Raw genomic sequence first — 20,629 nt, 5'->3', positions numbered from 1 at the left:
TGGCAACCACACTTGTAATGTGGTCCATTCATTTCAACGTGCCAAAAAATTAGATAAAAAGTTCGTCAGGTGTCATCTCTGCTGCAGCTGCTTGTTTGTGATCAGTTTGTATTCTTTAATATAAGATGGCGCAGGTTGCTAGGCAACAGGCATCATTATTGTTTCTGCAGTGGGGTTTAAAAGAGCAGGCAGCGTGTGCTCTTCATCACCTGCACAAATGTATCTGCCCAGTGGGGGTGAGCTCCAGCAAACTGCACAGCTATTTCCATACCTGCCGAGCTCACCTGTGGAGCTTCATCATAGTCAGACGAAGGCGGGGCACAGCCTGTAAAGAATAATTTACACGTGGCCTTTAACTACAGCTGGTGACTAAATAGGATCAAAGTAAAGAGAAACGTCAAGAGCAAGCCGTCAAAGTGATGGTAAAATGATGACATCATATCGAAGTAAGAAAAGCCAGTGTGAAGAAGCGGTTTAAAGGAAGTCTGCGAGTCCTCAGAGCTGAGGCTCAGTGAAACCTTCAGATCAGGAAACCAGTAAAACCAGTCCAAACTCACATTTATACCAGAGAGGAGGGGCTGCTCCAACCTCGATGAAAAACCAAATGATTTCACGTTACAGAGCGCGCTCAGTGCGGAGCTGCTTTGTGGGGGTGGGAGCACAGTGTCTGCTCCCACCCCCACAACCTCACCTGCAGTCAGCCTGGAATCCAGAGCCACACCACTGTGCCAGCCTCTCTCTTCACATGTTGCCTCCTGTGAGATTCCTGACACCCCTCCCCCACCCATCACCTTCACTCAATACCAGGTTGAGATGCAAATGAGGAGACTTCACTCAGGCAAGTCTGCTGGACCAGACGGAGTGAGTCCCCTTGTCCTCAAGGCCTGTGCCCCCCAGCTGTGTGGAGTCTTTCATAAACTGTTTATGCTGAGTCTGAGTCTGCAGAGGGTCCCGGTGATGTGGAAGACATCATGCCTCGTCCCTGTACCAAAGACGCCTCGTCCCAGTGGCCCCCAGGATTACAGGCCCGTGGCACTGACCTCCCACATCATGAAGACCCTGGAAAGGCTCATCCTGGACCAGCTGCGACCCATAGTAAGACCACATCTGGATCCCCTTCAGTTCGCTTATCAGCCTCGTCTCGGAACAGAGGACGCCATCATCTACCTGCTCAATCGTGTCTACACCCATCTGGACCAGCCGGCGAGCACTGTGAGGGTCATGTTTTTTGACTTTTCCAGTGCTTTCAACACCATCAGGCCGACCCTCCTGGGTGATAAGTTAGCAGCGATGCAGGTGGATGCTTCTCTGGTGTCCTGGATTGTTGATTACCTGACAGGAAGACCACAATATGTACGTCTCCCACAGTGTGTGTCTGACAAGGTGATTAGCAACACAGGGGCACCACAGGGGACTGTCCTCTCCCCCTTCCTCTTCACCCTCTACACCACAGACTTCAGCCACTGCACAGAGACCTGCCATCTTCAGAAGTTTTCTGATGACTCTGCGGTGGTTGGATGCATCAGCAGGGATGATGAGACAGAGTACCGGGCTGTGGTCGACTCCTTTGTCACGTGGTGTGAGCAGAATCATCTGCAGCTCAACGTGGCAAAGACCAAGGAACTGATCGTGGACTTCAGGAAGACCAGGAAACACTTGACCCCTGTTTCAATCCAGGGGGTCAGTGTTGACATTGTGGAGGACTATAAATACCTTGGAGTACACATTGACAATAAACTGGACTGGGCTAAAAACACCACAGCACTTTACAGGAAGGGCCAGAGTCGTCTCTATTTTTTGAGGCGACTGAGGTCCTTCAACATCTGCCAGAAAATGCTGAGGATTTTCTATGAGTCTGTGGTGGCCAGTGCGATCCTCTATGCTGTTGCATGCTGGGGGAGCAGGCTGAGGGTCGCAGATGCCAACAGACTTAATAAACTGATCCGTAAGGCCAGCAATGTTGTGGGGATGGAGCTGGACTCCCTCAAGGTGGTGTCGGAGAGGCGGATGCTGTCCAAGATAAAGACAATGTTGGATAACACCTCCCACCCACTCCATGACATGTTGGTCAGTCACAGGAGCTCGTTCAGTGAGAGACTGAGATTACCGAAAAGCACCACTGAACGACACAGGAAATCTTTCCTGCCTGTGGCCATCTCCCTGTACAACGCATCCACTTAACACACTGTTTGCTGCTACAACTACACATGTTTCTTTTCCAAATATTTATTTATAAGTGACTTATGTATGTATGTATGTATGTATATATATGTATATATTGTACTATTCTTAGTTAGCGTATTGTCTGTCTTGTCTTAATGTTGGTTTAAAATGGAGCACTGTAACAAAAAATAATTTCCCCCAGGGATCAATAAAGTATTCTGATTCTGATTCTGATTCTGATTCTGATTCTTTACACTGCTTTAAGCTGTGTTTGGTGTAAGAACGGAATCCAACTTTGTTAGCGGTGATGATGATGATGATGGTGGTGGTGGTGGTGGTGTGAGACACCATCTGCAGAAACTCTGGAGTTGCCCAATCTGTGGATGTTGGTGTGGTTTAAAAACACTTTTACCAGCAGACTTCAGGAAGGATTCTACTTCCTGTCAGGGTTAGCTTTTACTGTGCGAGTGTGTGTTGACCTTCACACACACACACACACACACACACACACACACACACAACATCTGACTGTAAATCTGATCTGTGATCAGCTTTTATCCAGCTGGAGATGAATAATGACTCATTATCAAAACGACAGCTGATAATTACACTAATGATCAATAACACTGGCGCTGTTCAGAGTTCAGAGCCAGAGGAGAAAACAGACACACACACAAACAGATACACACACGCACACACAGACACACACACACAGACACGCACACACACATGAACAGACACACACATACGCACACACAAACACCCACGCACACACACAAACAGACACACACTCACACACACAAACAGATACAGACACGCACACACAGATACGCACACACAGATACGCACACACACACACGCACCCACGCACACACACACACACACGAACAGACACGCACACACAGATACGCACACACAGACACGCACACACAGACACGCACCCACGCACACACACACACACGAACAGACACACACATACGCACACACAAACACCCACGCACACACACAAACAGATACAGACAAGCACACACAGACACACACTCACACACACAAACAGATACAGACACGCACACACAGATACACACACACAGATACGCACACACAGACACGCACCCACGCACACACACACACACGAACAGACACACACACACGCTCAAAGTTTCACTTCTTGTTTTTTCGCTCTGATTGCGAAACTCGATGATGTGAGTCTCCAACTGTCACATGAAGCTTGACAAATGTCCTTCTTTGTTTATCGATCAGAGCACCGCTCGATTATTAGGACAGAATATTAGGAACACGCCCTGATCCAGCAGGCCGGAGTTGCTGGATCAGGGCGTGTTCCTAATATTCTGACCCCTGAGTGTCAGATTAAATGAGCAGAGCTGAGGTGGTGTACACTGTCAGGCTGTAAAACACACGGAGAAAATCTAAGCAGCACATCTGGAAAAACTCCATCAGCACTGAAAGGCACAAGCAGATGTTAACCTGAAACTTAACAAACAGTCACAGAACACACACACACACACACACTTACACACAGCTACAGGGTGGCTGTAGCTCAGGACATAGAGCAGGTCATCCACTGAGCAGAACGGTGGGTCGATCCCTGGCTCCCTCCAGTCTGCACACCAAATATCTTTGGACAAGATATGGGCCCTGAGTTGCTCCAATGCCTCCATCAGAGTATCAATGTGAGTGTTAGCGAGCATAGGAGAAAGTGTTGCTGTGAATGAGGCATGCTGTATGAAGTGGAATCTACACACACACACACACACACACACATACACACCAGTCTTTGTTCCAGCCTGAATCACTGCATTGTTCTTGGGTCACAGGTGTGATACAGACAGATGTGTAAAATCATCAGTGCTGAATTATAATTACTATGTTCTGTAACGTGCGGTGGACGTGAGGCTGTGGACATGAGGCTATGTTCGTGACGGCGAGCAGGTGATGTTCGTGTAAATCGTGTGACCGCGGGCCTCGGCTTCACGTCCTGTTTCACTCGCCGCTCAGTTTTGTTTTGAGTCTCTGGGTGGTGTCGGTGGTGTTTGGGTCGGAGACCAGGATGAGTCAGGGTCTGGGAACACACCTGTGCAGGAAACAGCCCCCTGAGGCTGTGCCTGTGTCACGGCACTGATCACATTCATTGTTCTGCATTGTGTTTTTGGTTTTGCTACATTTTATAAAAATGAAGTGGTGAACAATCAAACTTTCTCTGCTTAAAAGTGTGGACATTGTTTTGTGTGGTTTATTCACTTTTTAGCATTTTATGTAGATACTTCTTTCACACTTTGAGTTATGAAGGTTGTACAAAGCTGAACCGCTCAAAATGTGATTACAGTGACCCCTCGTATGTCGCCGGAGTTACATTTTAAAAATAACTGGCAATATGTGAAATCTGCAATGTTTATTTTTTTACAATTATTACAGATGTTTTAAGGCTGTAAAACCCCTCACTACACACTTTATACACTTCTCTCATCAACATTTTCACACTTTTCCTATGTTTAAACACTCTCAAAGTTCAAACCTTCATAGAAAAATAAGTCCAGTATTAAAGAATGAAACCAAAAAAAAAAATCAGCAACACAGCTAGGCCATGAAAAGTGAACCACGTTGTAGCGAGGGTATAACTGTATTTCAATTCAATTTCATTTATATAGTGCCAAATCACAACAACCTCAAGGTGCTTTATATTGTAAAGTAGACCTACAATAAATCATACAGAGAAAAGCCCAACAATCATATGACCCCCTATGATCAAGCACTTTGGCGACAGTGGGAAGGAAAAACTCCCTTTTAACAGGAAGAAACCTCCAGCAGAACCAGGCTCAGGGAGGGGCGGGGCCATCTGCTGCGACCGGTTGGGGCGAGAGAAGGAAGACAGGATAAAGACAGGCGCAGAGAGAGCGAACGCCAAGTGATATCGCCACTCAAAGGAGAGGAAAACAACTGCTGGCAGGTTAGTGAAGATGATCAGCCCTCAGTAAGGTGGTCGAGGATTCCATGGTGTGGAGTGGATGAGCTCGGACAATTACAAAGGTTCAGCAGAACCAGGCTCAGGGAGGGGTGGCCATCTGCTGCCACCTATTGCCCTAACTATATGCTTTAGTAAGCCTGCAGTGCGAGAGCGAAGTGCTCTAATAGGGTGATATGGTACTACAAGGTCATTAAGATAAGATGGGGCCTGATTATTTAAGACCTTGTATGTGAGGAGCAGGATTTTGAATTCTGGATTTAACAGGAAGCCAAAACAGGAGAAATCTGCTCTCTCTTTCTAGTCCCTGTCAGGACTCTTGCTGCAGCATTTCACAGCATGTAAACATGTAAAGATGCAAAGAGCTCTGTGGTTGGTCATAAAGTGTTAAACGTGACACCAAACTCAGTCCGCCTTTTCTATTTAAAATACATTTTTTCCTATTGTGTTTGCCCCTATGAAGCACACGTTGCAGTGTGTGCCGATTGTCCTGAGAGAACTGGGGAAGTACAGTCTCCCACAGCAGCTGCTGATCCAGTTCTACACTGCAGTCATTGAGTCCGTCCTGTGCTCCTCCATCACAGTCTGGTATGGTGCAGCCACTAAACAGGACAGGAGCAGCCTGCAGCGGACTGCACGGGTAGCAGAAAAGATCATCGGCACCCCCCTGTCCTCCATCCAGGACCTACAGCTCTCAAGAAGCATGAAACGGGCAGGGAAGATCATCACAGACCCCTCACACCCTGGACACAGACTTTTTGACCTGCTGCCCTCTGGCAGACGGTACAGAAGCCTGCAGACCAGGACCACCCGACACAGGAACCGTTTCTTTCCCCTCGCCATCTCCCTCCTAAACAGTTGACCTGCCACACTGCTCCCACTGCCAGACTGCAGCTGCACCTTATGTTCTGTAGTACTCATTCCACTTCATCTCCTTTCTGTCATCCTGTAGTTTATGTATATAAGATTTAGATTGGTTATTTATGGTTGGTTTACACAGCTTTGTGTATGTTTGTGTATCCATGTGTACCATGTATATATCCACACGTGTGTGTGTGTGTGTGTGTGTGTGTGTGTGTGTGTGTGTGTGTGTGTGTGTGTGTGTGTGTTGAGATTTACATTGTTGTGCTTGAGAGTCACCATCTACCAGAACCAAATTCCTTGTATGTGTCTGAGCATATACATGGCCAATAAACGCGATTCTGAATCTGATTTTGATTGTGCACGCTGTTGTGTGCTGACAATGGGGGTTAGTGTTCAGAGCTCACAGTGACACACCCGTGTCAGCTGATTCTGGACTCTGCAGCTCTGCTCACCTGCTCAGGTGCTTTTCACCTTTAAATCAGAGTGCACAGCTTTCCTTTTGGCTCTCGGAGGAAGCGGACGGACTTTTCTCCTCTCCCTTATCTTCCCTGCTTAGTTCTTATGTCCTTGTCTTGTCTCGTTTGTATTACTTTCCCTGAACACTCTCTCACAGTCTGTTCTCTAAAACCTAAAGAGAATTATGGATTTGATCAACTGGTCTCTGAATGTTATTGACACCCTTTTCTCAACGAGAAGTCTGGGCTCGGGTGAGCCCGAGTGCCCTGGAGGGACTTTCCCTGCCGGATACACGATGGACGGGTGGCAGAGGATCGTGTGCCTGGCGGGACTGTCGATCGAGGACGCTGAAGATATCTACCTATTTGGAACCATGATGACAGGGTTCTTGCTGATCGGAGCTGGCTTGGCCCTGACTTATCGGAGAATTAAGAAAGCGGAACCAGCTGTTCACCTGGGTTGGCTGGAAGACTGTTTACTTAGCCTGGCAGGGCGAAGGACACTGTCTCAGCTGAACTATGGACACACATATATATACTGATACTGATAAGCACTCACTGACGCATCACCCTCCCTACCCCGGATCCAACGCCACCTCCAACGCTTACCTCCCCTCTGATGTGGACATCAGGTCAGTTGGAGGTGCAGTCGAAAGATTGCAGCGGTCCCAGATCAGATGTACACACTGGAACTCTTTCCCATGTTGCTGTCTCTGTTTATTGTGCTATGGTGTGTTGATATCTGTGAATTCCTGTATTATCCTTTTGTATTACACATTTAATAATAATAATAAATAATAATAAAAATAAATAAAATCAACGATTCAGCAACTCCGAAATCTATTGTCACCTGTTTAGCAGGAGTGGGGCGGGTGGAGGTTTGCCACAGCAGTACCACAGCGGTCATGTCAGTGGGGGGATCTCTCTGTGAATTTCACATTCCCGTGGCAGCATGCTCAGTACTTGCTCAGATTTGAAGTTTAACTTTTTGCTGTAGAAAGAAGTTTTCTTCCCATGCAGAGTGTACAGTGGACGCTAATGTTTTTCTCACTTTTTACAGAATCAAACTCAAAGTAATGTGAGTAAATCCACGCTTTAAACGCTGCATGGTCGTACTCTCTCCTGCACTCCATATTATCCATTGTTGATCTGCACACGTCTGTTGCTGCCACAAACGTCACATGCTTGTACATCATTGTCATGAGACACTCTCACTAACAAAATCCCGGTTTAGTAACGCAGTAACGCAGTGCTCTTATGGGGAAAAAAATAGTAATCTAATTACTTTTTTGCAATAGTAATGCCTTACATAGCTCTTTTTGCACACAAATCTTTTTAATACTTCAATTTTTTGTCTCCATTTATTTATTTATACTATTTGTATTTTATCTGTCCTAGTCCTATTGTACATATTAACCGGGATCTGTGTGTGGACAGCAGAGAATTTCATTGTACAGACAAATGCTTTTCTTTGTACACATGACAATAAACGCTGTGAGTCTTGAATCTTTACTCGTTACTTGAATAATGAGTAAAGTAAGATTCTGCCCACCTCTTGTTACTAGTGACAGAATTGATACCTCAGAGGAAAATAAGGACACTGAAACTAACTAGTGAATGGCCATCACTGTAGTGCTGCAGCAGTGAGTTCATGTTAAACCAGGATATACTGACCACTTCGTCTTTACCAGTAAGTGGCTGTTTGCTGTGCAGCTATCCACCTGTTAACCATAATGTTCCGGTTGAAAATATATGGTGTAGTGTCGGGGGGGTCATCACAGGACGAGCAGCGTGTCCTCCAACTTTTCCTCACACTTTAACTTTTAATAAAATAGGGCTTTTATTTTGAAAGTCACAGGAATAGGATTGCTCTACAAAAAAAACTGAAGTTTTGACTTCAGGCGTCTTCACTCCAGGTGATCTCCATGACATCCCACCCGCTGGTATCATGATGGGCGCAGCCCAGTCTCCTGGCCAATCAGACACTGACCCTGCCGGTCCGGGCTCCACCTCAAGACTGCTGGAGTTAATCCAGACTCAGCAACATGAGGACACGTGGAGGAAGGAGGTCCTGAATCTGCTGACCCAACTGGTCCAGATCCAGACGGAGGCGGCCAAACAGCAGGCCCAGGTGGTCGATCAGCTTGGCACCCTGGGAACTCAGGCGAGTCCAGCTTTAGCCCGGCTTTAGTTCAATTTATCTTGGACTTAATGTTGTTGAGTTTATTTGAGATGAGATTAGCGCACGTTTGGTATATCATAAATTTAGCCAAGGATTTTTACAGATACGTCATCACAGTTCTAACTCAGGTTTAGCTGATTTTAGATGAGCATATCTCAGATTTAGTTCAGATGCATTCTTATTAATATTAGTTTAAACTAAATTAATACAGCTTGTCTGAGTGCTGGAAGTTCTGGTTCTGCATTGTTTAAGATTTACAGACCAAGTATGCAAAGAGCCACCCAGATTAAGTCATTCAGAAGCATTGATTAGCCATTTTTAATCTCAGTATCTGCTGAGGAGATCAGTCTAACCTTGTCTGCATGTCTCAGGGGTTGCAGCAGATCCAGGATCTGCAGAACCTGGCTCGTCACCAGAGCCTGCTGGTTGAAAACCATCAAGCTTTACTGCTGCAGACATCTCGCATCGCCACACACCTGCAGGAGACCACCAAGACACCAGCCAGCAAATGAGATTCTCTGACCCTTTTTGATATCATCTTTTCTGATGAAATTACACATTGTTAACCAGCCAATAAGAGTCCTATCAAACAACAAATGATTTTTGTTCTAGCTGAACAACATCACATATTAACCAGTAACGCTCTAACAAACCTGCTGTCAGTTAATCAGTGGATCAGTCAGCTAACAGACCTCCTGTGTGTTAAATCAGATGATTTCAGTGGTTTCCTCTCTGATTTTAAATAAAGTTGTGTTGTATCCTCTTCTCAGTGTTTGTACTTTTATTGAGACCCACTTTAAACTGATGTTGCTAACATCTATAACATCTGCCCGCCCTGAAGAGACTCAGAAGTGCATCGTCGTCTCATAAACGTTTCTCAGGGTTTCACTCTGGTTTTATTTACATGTTAATGTCAAGCAGGTCAGTTTATACACATAACTCATCAAACCGTAGCACGTTCGTCTCACCAATGAAAAACTGCGTGAATGTGACTAGGTGACACAGAGCTAGATGTTCCAGGTTATGGGAGATGACACACAAAATCTGACCAATAAAGGATTAGGGATAAATCCACGTGGAATCCGTAAGCTCTGCTGTTCCCATCCCCGAGCTGTAAATGATGTTTCACAGAAGTTGCGTGTTCATTTCAGTATCGACTGTCTGAGGCATCTGTGTTCCCTCGTCTGTGTTTGGCGAATGTCAGGACTGGAACTCTGTTTTCAAACAAACCGCGGACTGGAAGTGTTAGTGTCCAAACTCACCTGCTGGGTGGCCAATCTCTTAAAAGACACAAAGGTCCAATCAGGTGACTCAGCTCTGATTCAAGATTGAAAAAGTTTTTGTCATGTACACCACAAAACACAGATGGTTATGCAGAGGAATGAAATTCTTACTTTGCAGGTTCCCTTCACACAACTAAAAAGAAAGTAATAAATAAGTAAAGCAGTGCTTATGTGTGGGTGTAATCAGAGTTTAAAGTGCAAGTGGTTTCAACACTGTCACAGTAATAATATATACAGAGTATGCAAAATCAAGGTGTTTATGTAAAGATATGTACAAAAGTTGCTAATTTACAGATTAATATAAATATACAAAATTGAAAATTACAGGTTAAGAGTTAGGACATCAGGATTAGGTTAGGACATTGTTTTTCTTGTGACATTACCAATAAGTTTGATGTGTCACATGGCCCTCTTCCTATTGAAAAAACAAAAGTTGTATCCAAGATGGCCGACTTCTAAATGGCCACCATGGTCACCACCCATCTTGAGGAGTTTGCCCCCTCACATATACTAATGTGCCACAAACAGGACTTTAACATCACCAACCATTCCCATGTTATTACGGTGTATCCATATAAATGGCCCACCCTGTACTATTCAGGTATATTCAGGTGTGTGCTCTGTGACCGCTGTGTTTGATGGGTTCAGTTGTCTTTCTGTTTGTTTCAGAACCTCCTGATCCACCATCGATCCGTCTAAATTCTGACTTCCTTCCAAGTAAATCTGATCGAGTTCTTACTGCTGGCACCAATTTCAGCCTCAGTTGCCATGGTAACGGGTCAGTTCACTGGACCAGCACTGCATTTCCACTGGTGTATCGGGGCAACCTACCAGACCCTGTGGAGGTCAAACGTGCTACACCCAGGCACACTGGAACATACACCTGCAGATACACCAACGAGAGCCTGGCGCACCTGAACAGCTGGATCCACCTGTATGTCACAGGTAAGATCAGTAGTCCTCCTGAAGTTCCTTTAGTTAGTGATATTGGTTTTTCCTTATACTTTTAATACAAATGTGACCAGACTGAACTCATTCATAGAATGACCTCCAGTTTTCCATAATCCCCCTCTCTCAGACCCAGCAGATCTCTCCAAAGTGTTTGAAACCCGTCATGGCATCCCCCATCTCAAGGAGGGTGAGGACTTCCTGTTCAAGTGTCTACTGACTGACCCCTTGGTAACAAATCTCACCCTTCAATCAGAGGACGGGAGGAACCTGCCAACCGCCATGAATGTGACCTTTGATCCTCGAAGAGGAGCCCTAATCCGAGACCTGAAGGCTTTGTTCAATGGCCGCTACGTGTGTTCAGGCTGGAAGGATGGCAGACAGTTCAAATCCAGGCCCGTGAACCTGCTGGTGCTCCCTGGTAATAATAAACTTTATTTATAAAGCACACTTAAAAACCAAGGGTATGCCAAGGTGCTTAACAAGTAAAATAGAGTATAGGAGGAGGATAATAGAAATAGGACCAAAGCAAGTACTAAATATGCAAACAGATAACTGTCACTAATACATAGGAAAGCAACAGGTACAGAGCAAACAAGAATTTAAATGAGCATAAAAGTGCATGATATAAAATCATAAAAGAAATATTAACTAGAGGGAAAGGCAAGATTGAATAAGTGGGTTTTTAATCGTGATTTGAACAGTGCAATGGAGTCAGATGCGCGGAGGTCGAGAGGAAGGGTATTCCACAGTACCGGGGCAGCCAGAGCAAACGCACGGTCACCCCGGGACTTCAGTCGAGATCTGGGTTGGGTCAGAAGTAGTTGAGTGGCAGATCTGAGTGTTCTAGCAGGAGTATGTGGTTTGAGAAGTTCACTAAGATAACTTGGCGCTAATTTATTAATAGTTTTGAAAGTAAGGAGTAATATTTTAAATTGAATACGGTACTTTATGGGCAGCCAATGCAGGCTAGCTAGGACAGGGGTAATATGGCAAAATTTCCTGGTACCAGTCAAAAGGCGGGCTGCTGCATTTTGGACTGTTTGCAGTTTAAGAAGAAGAGAAGAGGGAAGACCATAGTACAAAGAGTTACAATAATCCAACCTGGAGGTCACAAAAGCGTGAATAAGCTTCTCCAGGTCCTCATGCGGAATATAATGCCTAGCCTTAGAGATAAGGCGCAGTTGGTGGAAGCTAGATCTCACTACAGCAGACACTTGCTTATCGAGTTTGAGCGAGCTATCCAGCAGTGCACCCAAGTTACTGACATAGTCACAAGAAAAACTAGCAAAGGAACCCAGGGCAGCACAGAGTTGGGCACGAGGGATTTTACTGTTGAACACCACAGTCTCAGTCTTCTTATCATTTAAAACGAGGGAATTACTCAGGAACCATTCTTTGACCTCCCGCATGCATTCTTGAAAGTAGTGCAGGGACACAGCAAGGTCGTCAGTAAGTTCAAAATAGATCTGTATGTCATCGGCATAACAGTGGAAGGCGATGTTGTATTTTTCAAAGATTGTGCCTAGAGGGAGCAAATACAATGAGAAGAGAATAGGGCCTAAAACTGATCCTTGAGGCACACCACAACAGACCGGAGCGGAGGAAGAGGAGAAGGTGCCTAAGTGAACTGATAAGGATCTATCAGCGAGGTATGATTTAAACCAGTCGAGGGCAGTGCCTCTAATACCCACAGTGTGCTCAAGTCTTAGTAATAAAATGTTATGGTCTACCATATCAAAGGCCGAAGAGAGGTCCAGTAAAACTAGGACCATAGAGCGTCCAGTATCAGTGATTACAAGAATATCATTAAGAACTCTAACCAACGCTGTTTCAGTGCTATGCAATGGCTTAAAGGCAGATTGAAATTTCTCAGCAATATTGTTCGTGTCCAAGTACGCCTGGAGTTGGGAGAGAACTAGTCTCTCCAGGATCTTGGACAAGAACGAAAGCTTAGAGATCGGTCTATAGTTTGAAAGGTCATAACAGTCAGAATTTCTTTTTTTAAGAATCGGGTGGACTACAGCATGCTTAAAGGACAAAGGAACACAGCCTGAGAGCAAGGAAAAGTTCATAAGAAATAGGATACTAGGTCCGATTACATCAAAACAGTCCTTAGCTAAACGAGATGGAAGAATGTCAAGCACAGTATTGGTGTTATTCATTTGAGCAACTAGCCGCTTAAGAGTCAAAAGTGACACAGGCTCAAACTGGTGGAAAGTTGAAATGCACTCAGGAATGGGGAGAGGATATAAAGCAGGGGGAAGGGAGGACTTAAGAGATGAGACCTTTTTTAAAAAGTGAGTTTGAAATCGCTCACAAAGACCCTGAGAATGAATTAAAGGCATGTCCGGGGAAGGGTTAACCACAGAGTTAAAAATTTTAAATAAGGTACGGGGGTTATGGTCATTGGCCAGGATGATTTTGGACAAGAAGGACGCTTTGGCCGTTTTAGCAGCACTTTGGAATTTTAAGCGGCTAGTCCGTAGCATGTCATGGGAAACCTGGTAACACCTGTCTATCTCTACACTTGTTTATCTATACACCTGTCTGTCTGTATACCTGTCTGTATACCTATCTGATTACCTGTTTGACTTCACCTGTCTGTATGCAGTGTTGCGCCACCCCCCCTCCCTGTCTGTTAGTCAGGATGAATTTGTCCGTCTGGTAGGAGAGCGTTTTGAGGTTACCTGTCTCTGCAGTAACCCCACCCACTTCTATAATGTTACCTGGACAGACCCAAGAAAGCAGGTGAGAGATCAGAGGTCACCTGTGCGTTTTCAGTCCTAATATTCCAAGTGCTGACTGGTTGTTTGGTTCATTTCAGAAACTGGAAGCCACTAACAGTCGTTACTATGGTAACAGGCGGCTGTACATCAACAGCACTCTGAGCATCTCTGAGGTCACCCAAACGGACAATGGACAGTACATGTGTACGGCAATTAACGAGGCCGGGGTCGCCACAGCAACCATCCAGCTCAAGGTGCTAGGTAAGTTAAGACATTTACTGATAAACTAAAACATCACTACTTCCATGTCTAATGGAGTAAACTGATCCTGCCACAGTTTGTTCCCCCGCTTCAAATCACAGACAAACAGTATCCTACAGTTGTTTATGTTTTTGAACCCATTTTGCACAGAAATGTATTGATAGCAGTGTTGAATATTCTTACACAGTAAAAAAAAACAAAAAAAACAAAACAAAAAACAACAACTATACGTAAAATAATTAAAGATGGTTTGTTTTTCTGTTTTCAAAAGAGGTAGTGGTGTATTTAATTACAACCTGTAATTTATTGCAGTTTACTTTTACTTACTAATTTAGTGCTGTCAGTGTTAATCTTGTTAAAATTACGTTAACGCCATGACCACATTAACGTGGCAAATCTCCATTAGCGAGTTAACACAGATCACCCCGTGCGCCAACGCGTTAATGAGCTAACCGTGCTAACGCTTTGATGCCGTGCAGCCCCACACACGGAGTGATCCGCATTAACTTGCTAACGGAGATTTGACGCGTTAATGTGGTTATGACATTAGCGTAATTTTAACAAGATTAACGCTGACAGCACTGGTTTAATTGTTTACAAAAGGTTTGAGGTGTGAAATAAACTGCAATGGAGTTTGAAAACTAAATATGTGTGTGTGTGGTTGGAGGATGTATTTGTGCGGGGGTTGGGGGGGTAGTATTCTTGTAAAACATAGCGGGCCCTAGCAAACAAAGTTTGGGGGGGACACTTTTGGTCATTTTGGTTGCACCGTTTCTAACCTAATGTTTGTACACTCATTGCCTTAGAATGAGAATGCAGGTTCAAAGTCACACACATCCACCAACAGTATCTCCTCTTCCTCAGAACGCCCTTACCTGAGAATCTACCTTCAGACAAGTGAGCACGTACAGGTCAGAGGACACCTGCCTGCAGCAGATGAAATACAGGTTAACGTTAGTGGTGGGTCACTGGAACCCATCACTAATGTTAGTGCTTACAGAGCTAGCAGCGCTAAAGTTAATGGCAGCAGCAGGGTGGAGGCTCACGAAGGTCGTGATGTGGCCCTCACCTTCCTGCTGAAGGCCTATCCTCCAATCACAAGCCAGCGCTGGACCACACCCACACACCTCATCAACAATGACAGTACGGTGTACCAGGAGAGCTACGCTGCTAACAGCTACAGGTGAGCAATGGCTACAGGCTACTCCCACTCTATTGTCAGGAGTGCCTCAGTGTTTTAAGGTGGTATTTCCGAGGTATTCTGTGTTCCTTTGAGGTGGTAGTATTTGTACAAGGGCTTGTTAAGTTGGTAGTGATGGTGTAAACATTTTTTAAGGCAGTATTTTTGATGTTGCAGCTCGGAAGCCACCCTGCTGCTGCATCGCATGCGTCCGGAGGATCGGGGGCAATACTTGTTTCATTTCTCTAACTCCTTCTTCAGTGGCTCACACACCATCGACCTCAAGGTCTACCGTAAGAAAGCTTTTGTAATCACGTTCTTCCTCACCGCAAGCTTCTCACAGTCTGACATCTAGTCGCATGCTATACTATAAGACACCTGAATACACAGTTTCTCCTTTTAGTGGTATTTTCTGATGTTGAGGGCAGTCTAATCTACTTTAACAGAAGTCGCTGAATGTCTGAAACGTTCTAGATGGCACGGTCTGTGCTGTTTTCTCATCCTCTTCTGATCACATGATCCCGAAAGAAGCTCTCAGCTGATGTTTATACCTCTGTTTTTGTCTTTTCTGAAGTCTGAGAAAACAATTTTGTTATTTTAGGTTTTCCGACTACTGATATCACTTTGGAGAACAGTACTCTGACATGCAACAGCTCAGGATATCCACTACCCACAATTCTCTGGTTCACCTGTCCTGGCATCCAGCCCTCGTACGTATGCTGGCGCTGCCAGCTACAGGCTGCAGAATCATGTGAAATCTGTCCTGAGGGAGGCGCTGTTTTAAAAATAAAAATGTTGCTTCTCTTACAGGTGTGCACACATTGCTACCAATGAGGTTTCTCAGGCCAGTGTGACCTCACAGGACGGTGAGGAGGTGAGGTCCCACTTCCTCCTGTCAGCTGATGATGATGTCACTGTGGAGTGTGTTGCCTCCAACCTCATGGGAGAGTCTCTGCGGGTCTTCCATCATCGTAAGTGTGGGGGAATAAAACTGGATTAATCAGACGGGTAGCAGTTAAATCTCTTTCATTATCAAACTGGTTTAAATAAAGATTCATCAGAGTTCCTCTTTTCTACAGGGAATCCAATCATCTTCACTCCGCCTCTGATTGGAGTTCTGAGTGCCACCGCTGTCCTCTTCCTGCTCCTATTGGTCCTCTTCTACAAGTGCAGACAGGTAAATTTACTGATCCTCCTGTAGAGCTCACCAGGTCAGAGATCAGTCATTTTTGTTGTAGCTAAGCAGGGAGGTGGGTGAGTGGGTGAAGCCTATCAGAGGCTTGTTGGACTGACAGCTTGATGACTAATAAACAATCTTCACCTGCTGTTCTTCTTCTGCCAGAAACCCAAGTATGAGATCCGCTGGAAGATCATCGAAAGCACTGATGGAAACAACTACACCTTTGTTGACCCCACCCAGCTGCCATACAATCAGAAGTGGGAGTTTCCCCGAGACAAACTCCGCCTCGGTACGAAACATTGGGTTTTAATCAGGGAGCATTCACAATGATGGCCGTCTTGAGGTTTTGTATTGTAATGTGAAGCATTCGGTGACAGTGGGAAAGGAGAACCCCCTTTTTAACACGAAGAAAGTTCAAACAGAATCAGGCTCACGCTCACTTTAACCTTCAAACTGAGGATCTGACTCCTCAGCCTTCCTCTCTCCGGCTTCTTCTTCATGTTCTCGACTTTCTGTCTTTCAGGTCCCATCCTGGGCTCTGGGGCTTTCGGGAAGGTTGTTGAGGCCACGGCGTATGGTTTGGAAACTGACAACAAGATCACCAGAGTCGCTGTCAAGATGCTTAAACGTTAGTATGCAGAGTTTCATAATCACAATCCTCATCATTATCATCATTATCATCATCGTATTGTTCGTGTTGTATGATCCAATGTATCACCTGTTTGTCCACAGCAAGCGCTCACTCGGAGGAACGGGAGGCTTTGATGTCTGAGCTTAAGATTCTCAGCCATCTCGGCTACCATGACAACATCGTTAACCTGCTGGGAGCCTGTACTCGTGGGGGTGATGATGATGTTTATTAAATACTGATTGTAGACTGTAGGTCAAAGATTCATTGTGAAAATTTGCAAACTTAAGGTCTGAATACAGTTAAAACAGGTGAGTTATAGAAACAATCTGCCCTCATACAGGTGTTATGACGTCTGTGTATCAGGCTGTAAACATGTTTATTTCTGCTGTAAAATTTTAACATGTGAGTCTATGGGGAGTGACTCACTGCTGCTTCTGCCGGATGCCAGAGGAACTGCAGGTTTGGTTTGATTTCCATCTCAGAGGCTGATGCTCTGTATTACACTAAAAATATAGCACTCCCTGCTGTGTGGTTGCCGTCCTCTGCAGTCTGGAAATAAGCCGCTCATCAACTTAAGCCAAAGTGTGCTTCAAATGAAGCGCCTAGTTCCTGGGGGGTCTATCACGTGGACATCATTTCAGCTGTTAGACTCAAAGAAGAAAAAGAAAAGCCTGAATAAAAGACAGTCATTTCAACTTGTGGTTTTCTGACCTTTGACTATCCAGGGCCTATGCTGATGATCACAGAGTACTGTAGCCATGGCGACCTGCTCAACTTCCTGCGGGGTCGGGCTCAGGACATCGTGGCATCCATGGTGACTGTGGATGAAGTACAGGAAGAGGCTTTCTATAAGAACATGGCGGCCCAGCACGCCAGGCTCCGCAGGTGTGACGCCTCTCAGTTTCAGAGCATCTGTCTTTCATGCTGCTCACACCTGTGCACTTTATTATCATCACAGCCTTTTAGAGGAAAGGAAAGGCTGAGTGTGCCTCAGCACACCTACAGTTACTGATTGTGAATCACTTAGAACAGATCAGATGTTAATACCAAAGTAAACAGTAAAGCAAACAGTCGGAGGCAGATCACGCTGCTTCACACTGACAGATCAGCCAGCTCTAACACCTGTACGCTCTAGGGTTAGTGTATTCCGTATTTGGCAGGTATGCTTGTTGAGAAGTTCAGGTTAGGTTTCATTGCAGCCCCACCATTACCTGTTCAAACCCCAGCTGATGTGTAACATCCAATATGTGTTGCAGTGACAGCGGGATCTCATGCTGCTCGGAGTATCAGGAGATGCAGCCAATTCTGAGTCCGGGGCAAACACACCAGGGTAAGAACCTGAACTTACCTCCAGGTAATACACGGCACCACGGTTCTTCGTTCACAGATGGATGTATTCTTCAGTCACACTTCTCCTCCAAACCACCATAAAATCTACCATCAAACTGTCATTACATAAATGCACTGAATGATCAAACATAAATATTGTAAGTAAAGATTTAAACCAAAGTTAACAAATGCACAATCATGCAACCATGAGGGAATGAGTCCGCTTCAGGAACAAAAACTGAACAAAACACTTCCAGACTTCTTTTTCTCTTCTTTACAGCTGCCTTTCACTTTGAAACAGCTTATTTAATCCTTCTTGTGACTTATTTAACTTACAACTTAGCTTCTTTGTACATGCTTTCTTAACTTCCCTTAGTGCCACTTAAAGGGGCCTGTGCGCAACATAGAATGTAACATGGTTCTTACCCAAAAAGGAACAACAATAAATAAAGGAAATAAATAACATACATAATCACAATAAATTAAACAAATTGACATAATTTACATTTATGGCAATTAAAGAACTCATCTCACTGTCTTTCTCACAGGTGTGCAGACAGATGGTCTTTCAGTCAGTGACCTCATGAGTTTTTCCTACCAGGTGTCTCAGGGTCTGGACTTCCTGTCCACCAGGAATGTAAGGAAACACTCACATGGGATCATTTTTCACAACAATCACCATTGTTTCACCTGTGCGCCTCACCTGTGTGGTTCAGTGTATCCACAGAGACGTAGCAGCGAGGAATGTCCTGCTGACTGATCGTCGTGTTGCAAAGATCTGCGACTTCGGTTTGGCCCGAGACATTCGCAATGATGACAGTTACATCGTTCAAGGAAATGTCAGTCTTCATATTTTATTTTGATACTCGTTGCTGTTTATTTTAACAATCACTGTGTTTTATTTTGATACTCGCTGTTTTATTTTGACAGGCCCGCCTCCCAGTGAAGTGGATGGCTCCAGAGAGCATCTTTCAGTGCGTCTACACAGTGCAGAGCGACGTCTGGTCCTACGGAGTCTTACTCTGGGAGATCTTCTCTCTGGGTAACCATGGCAACACCACGCACCACCTCACCACATTTCAGCTCTGGTGATGAGCAGTACGTGACATTCAGCAGCCATTCTCTGAGACAGTCTTCTGTTCACCTGTCCAGGAAAGAGCCCATACCCAAACATTGCCGTGGACACCAACTTCTACAAGATGATCAAAGATGGCGGCCACATGGAGCAGCCTGACTTCGCCCCGGCGGAGATGTGAGTTCACAGATGCTCGTGTCAGTGCTCATAAAGTTGTTTTGAAAGTGACGCTCACCTGTCTCTGCAGGTATCAGCTGATGAAGCTCTGCTGGAGCCTTGAGCCCACTCACAGACCCACCTTCAAAACCATTGGTCAGCTTATCAGCAGACTTCTCCCCTCCACCAATGATATGTCATCACGTTACAGCGACCAGGTGAGGATGTGAAGGGCCTACGAGCCCTCTGTGTCGTCTGACAGGCTGTGCCTCATCATCTTTCTTCTTCTTGTGTCCTCAGCCGACTTACAGGAACATCGACGAGTGCAGAGAAGAAGAAGAAGAAGAAGAAGAAACAATGAAGAGAGAGGATGAGAAGCCAGGTGAGCTCACCTGTTTCTGTGATAGAGTTGCAGGGTCAGAGTCTTTAACCATCATGAAGTCGCCTGGGGTGCAGATGTAATCACGTGATCAGTGTTTAGCGAGTAAAAAGCTGAGTCCCAGTCAGATGAGTTTGGGCGCATTAATGACTTTTGAGCTTCTCACAGGTTTGAAGCCAAAGCCTGATTGGTCCAAAGACCACAAACAAAGCCTTCTGGGACTGTTATGTGTTTATAGAGATGAGTTTGTAGAACTGAAGTCAATCAGAAATGTTGTGATTAATGCAGTCATTAATCATTAACAGTGTGTGTGTTTGTAGTGAGTCAGAGCCTCATTGTGTTGTTACCTGACACAGGTGTATCAGGTTATTAGGAAAACCCTTTTTATGTTAGCTCAGCTAAGAACTGCTGTGATGATAAGAGAGGCAGTAAATGTCACAGTCCTCTCTGTGTTCAGTCAGATCACCTTCTCCGTCAGAAGGTAAATAAAGGTTTCACACACACCTGCGGTGCCTTCATGGTACCCTCGGAGAAGCTGTGAGTTTCAAACTACAGACCCTGGTGTTGTGCTCCAGGCTTCAGGTCTGTCCTGCGGCTCTTTACTGGAGCTTATCTGTGATACGTGAGCCGTGTGTTTGTGGTCCTCAGTCATGCTGATGTTTTGATGCTAACATGGAGGCTCAGAGCTGATAGGGATCAGCTGATTGTTGGGTCTTCCCAGGGTTGAGCAGCTTGAGGTGAGCTGGCTCTGTATAAATAAATTAATCTGAGCTGTGGGTGTATTATTACCAGTAAAGGCATGGAGGATCTGAAGCGCCTGTAAAACAGAAATAA

General features: G+C 45.1%; 1 protein-coding gene across 3 annotated transcripts in view; it reads left to right on the top strand.

Annotated features, from left to right (window-relative positions):
- Window positions 1–20,629, top strand: part of csf1rb (colony stimulating factor 1 receptor, b) — a 29,121-nt gene that overhangs the window by 7,319 nt on the left and 1,173 nt on the right. For all 3 annotated transcript variants that reach the window (XM_026182185.2, XM_026182186.2, XM_080307688.1), the window contains exons 2-21: window positions 10,597–10,872; window positions 11,006–11,296; window positions 13,490–13,626; window positions 13,703–13,865; window positions 14,730–15,048; window positions 15,223–15,338; window positions 15,647–15,755; window positions 15,856–16,016; window positions 16,125–16,222; window positions 16,388–16,514; window positions 16,749–16,853; window positions 16,958–17,068; window positions 17,582–17,741; window positions 18,113–18,186; window positions 18,734–18,822; window positions 18,902–19,024; window positions 19,116–19,227; window positions 19,338–19,437; window positions 19,508–19,634; window positions 19,717–19,798. In XM_026182185.2, coding sequence (XP_026037970.2) covers window positions 10,597–10,872; window positions 11,006–11,296; window positions 13,490–13,626; window positions 13,703–13,865; window positions 14,730–15,048; window positions 15,223–15,338; window positions 15,647–15,755; window positions 15,856–16,016; window positions 16,125–16,222; window positions 16,388–16,514; window positions 16,749–16,853; window positions 16,958–17,068; window positions 17,582–17,741; window positions 18,113–18,186; window positions 18,734–18,822; window positions 18,902–19,024; window positions 19,116–19,227; window positions 19,338–19,437; window positions 19,508–19,634; window positions 19,717–19,798 — 2,880 coding nt within the window. The remainder of the gene's footprint in view (window positions 1–10,596; window positions 10,873–11,005; window positions 11,297–13,489; window positions 13,627–13,702; window positions 13,866–14,729; window positions 15,049–15,222; window positions 15,339–15,646; window positions 15,756–15,855; window positions 16,017–16,124; window positions 16,223–16,387; window positions 16,515–16,748; window positions 16,854–16,957; window positions 17,069–17,581; window positions 17,742–18,112; window positions 18,187–18,733; window positions 18,823–18,901; window positions 19,025–19,115; window positions 19,228–19,337; window positions 19,438–19,507; window positions 19,635–19,716; window positions 19,799–20,629) is intronic.

This window comes from Astatotilapia calliptera, chromosome 10 (genome assembly GCF_964374335.1).
Source record: "Astatotilapia calliptera chromosome 10, fAstCal68.1, whole genome shotgun sequence".
NCBI lineage: Eukaryota > Metazoa > Chordata > Actinopteri > Cichliformes > Cichlidae > Astatotilapia > Astatotilapia calliptera.
The sequence above is the reverse complement of the archived record's forward strand: the minus strand, read 5'-3'. Positions and strand labels throughout refer to the sequence as shown.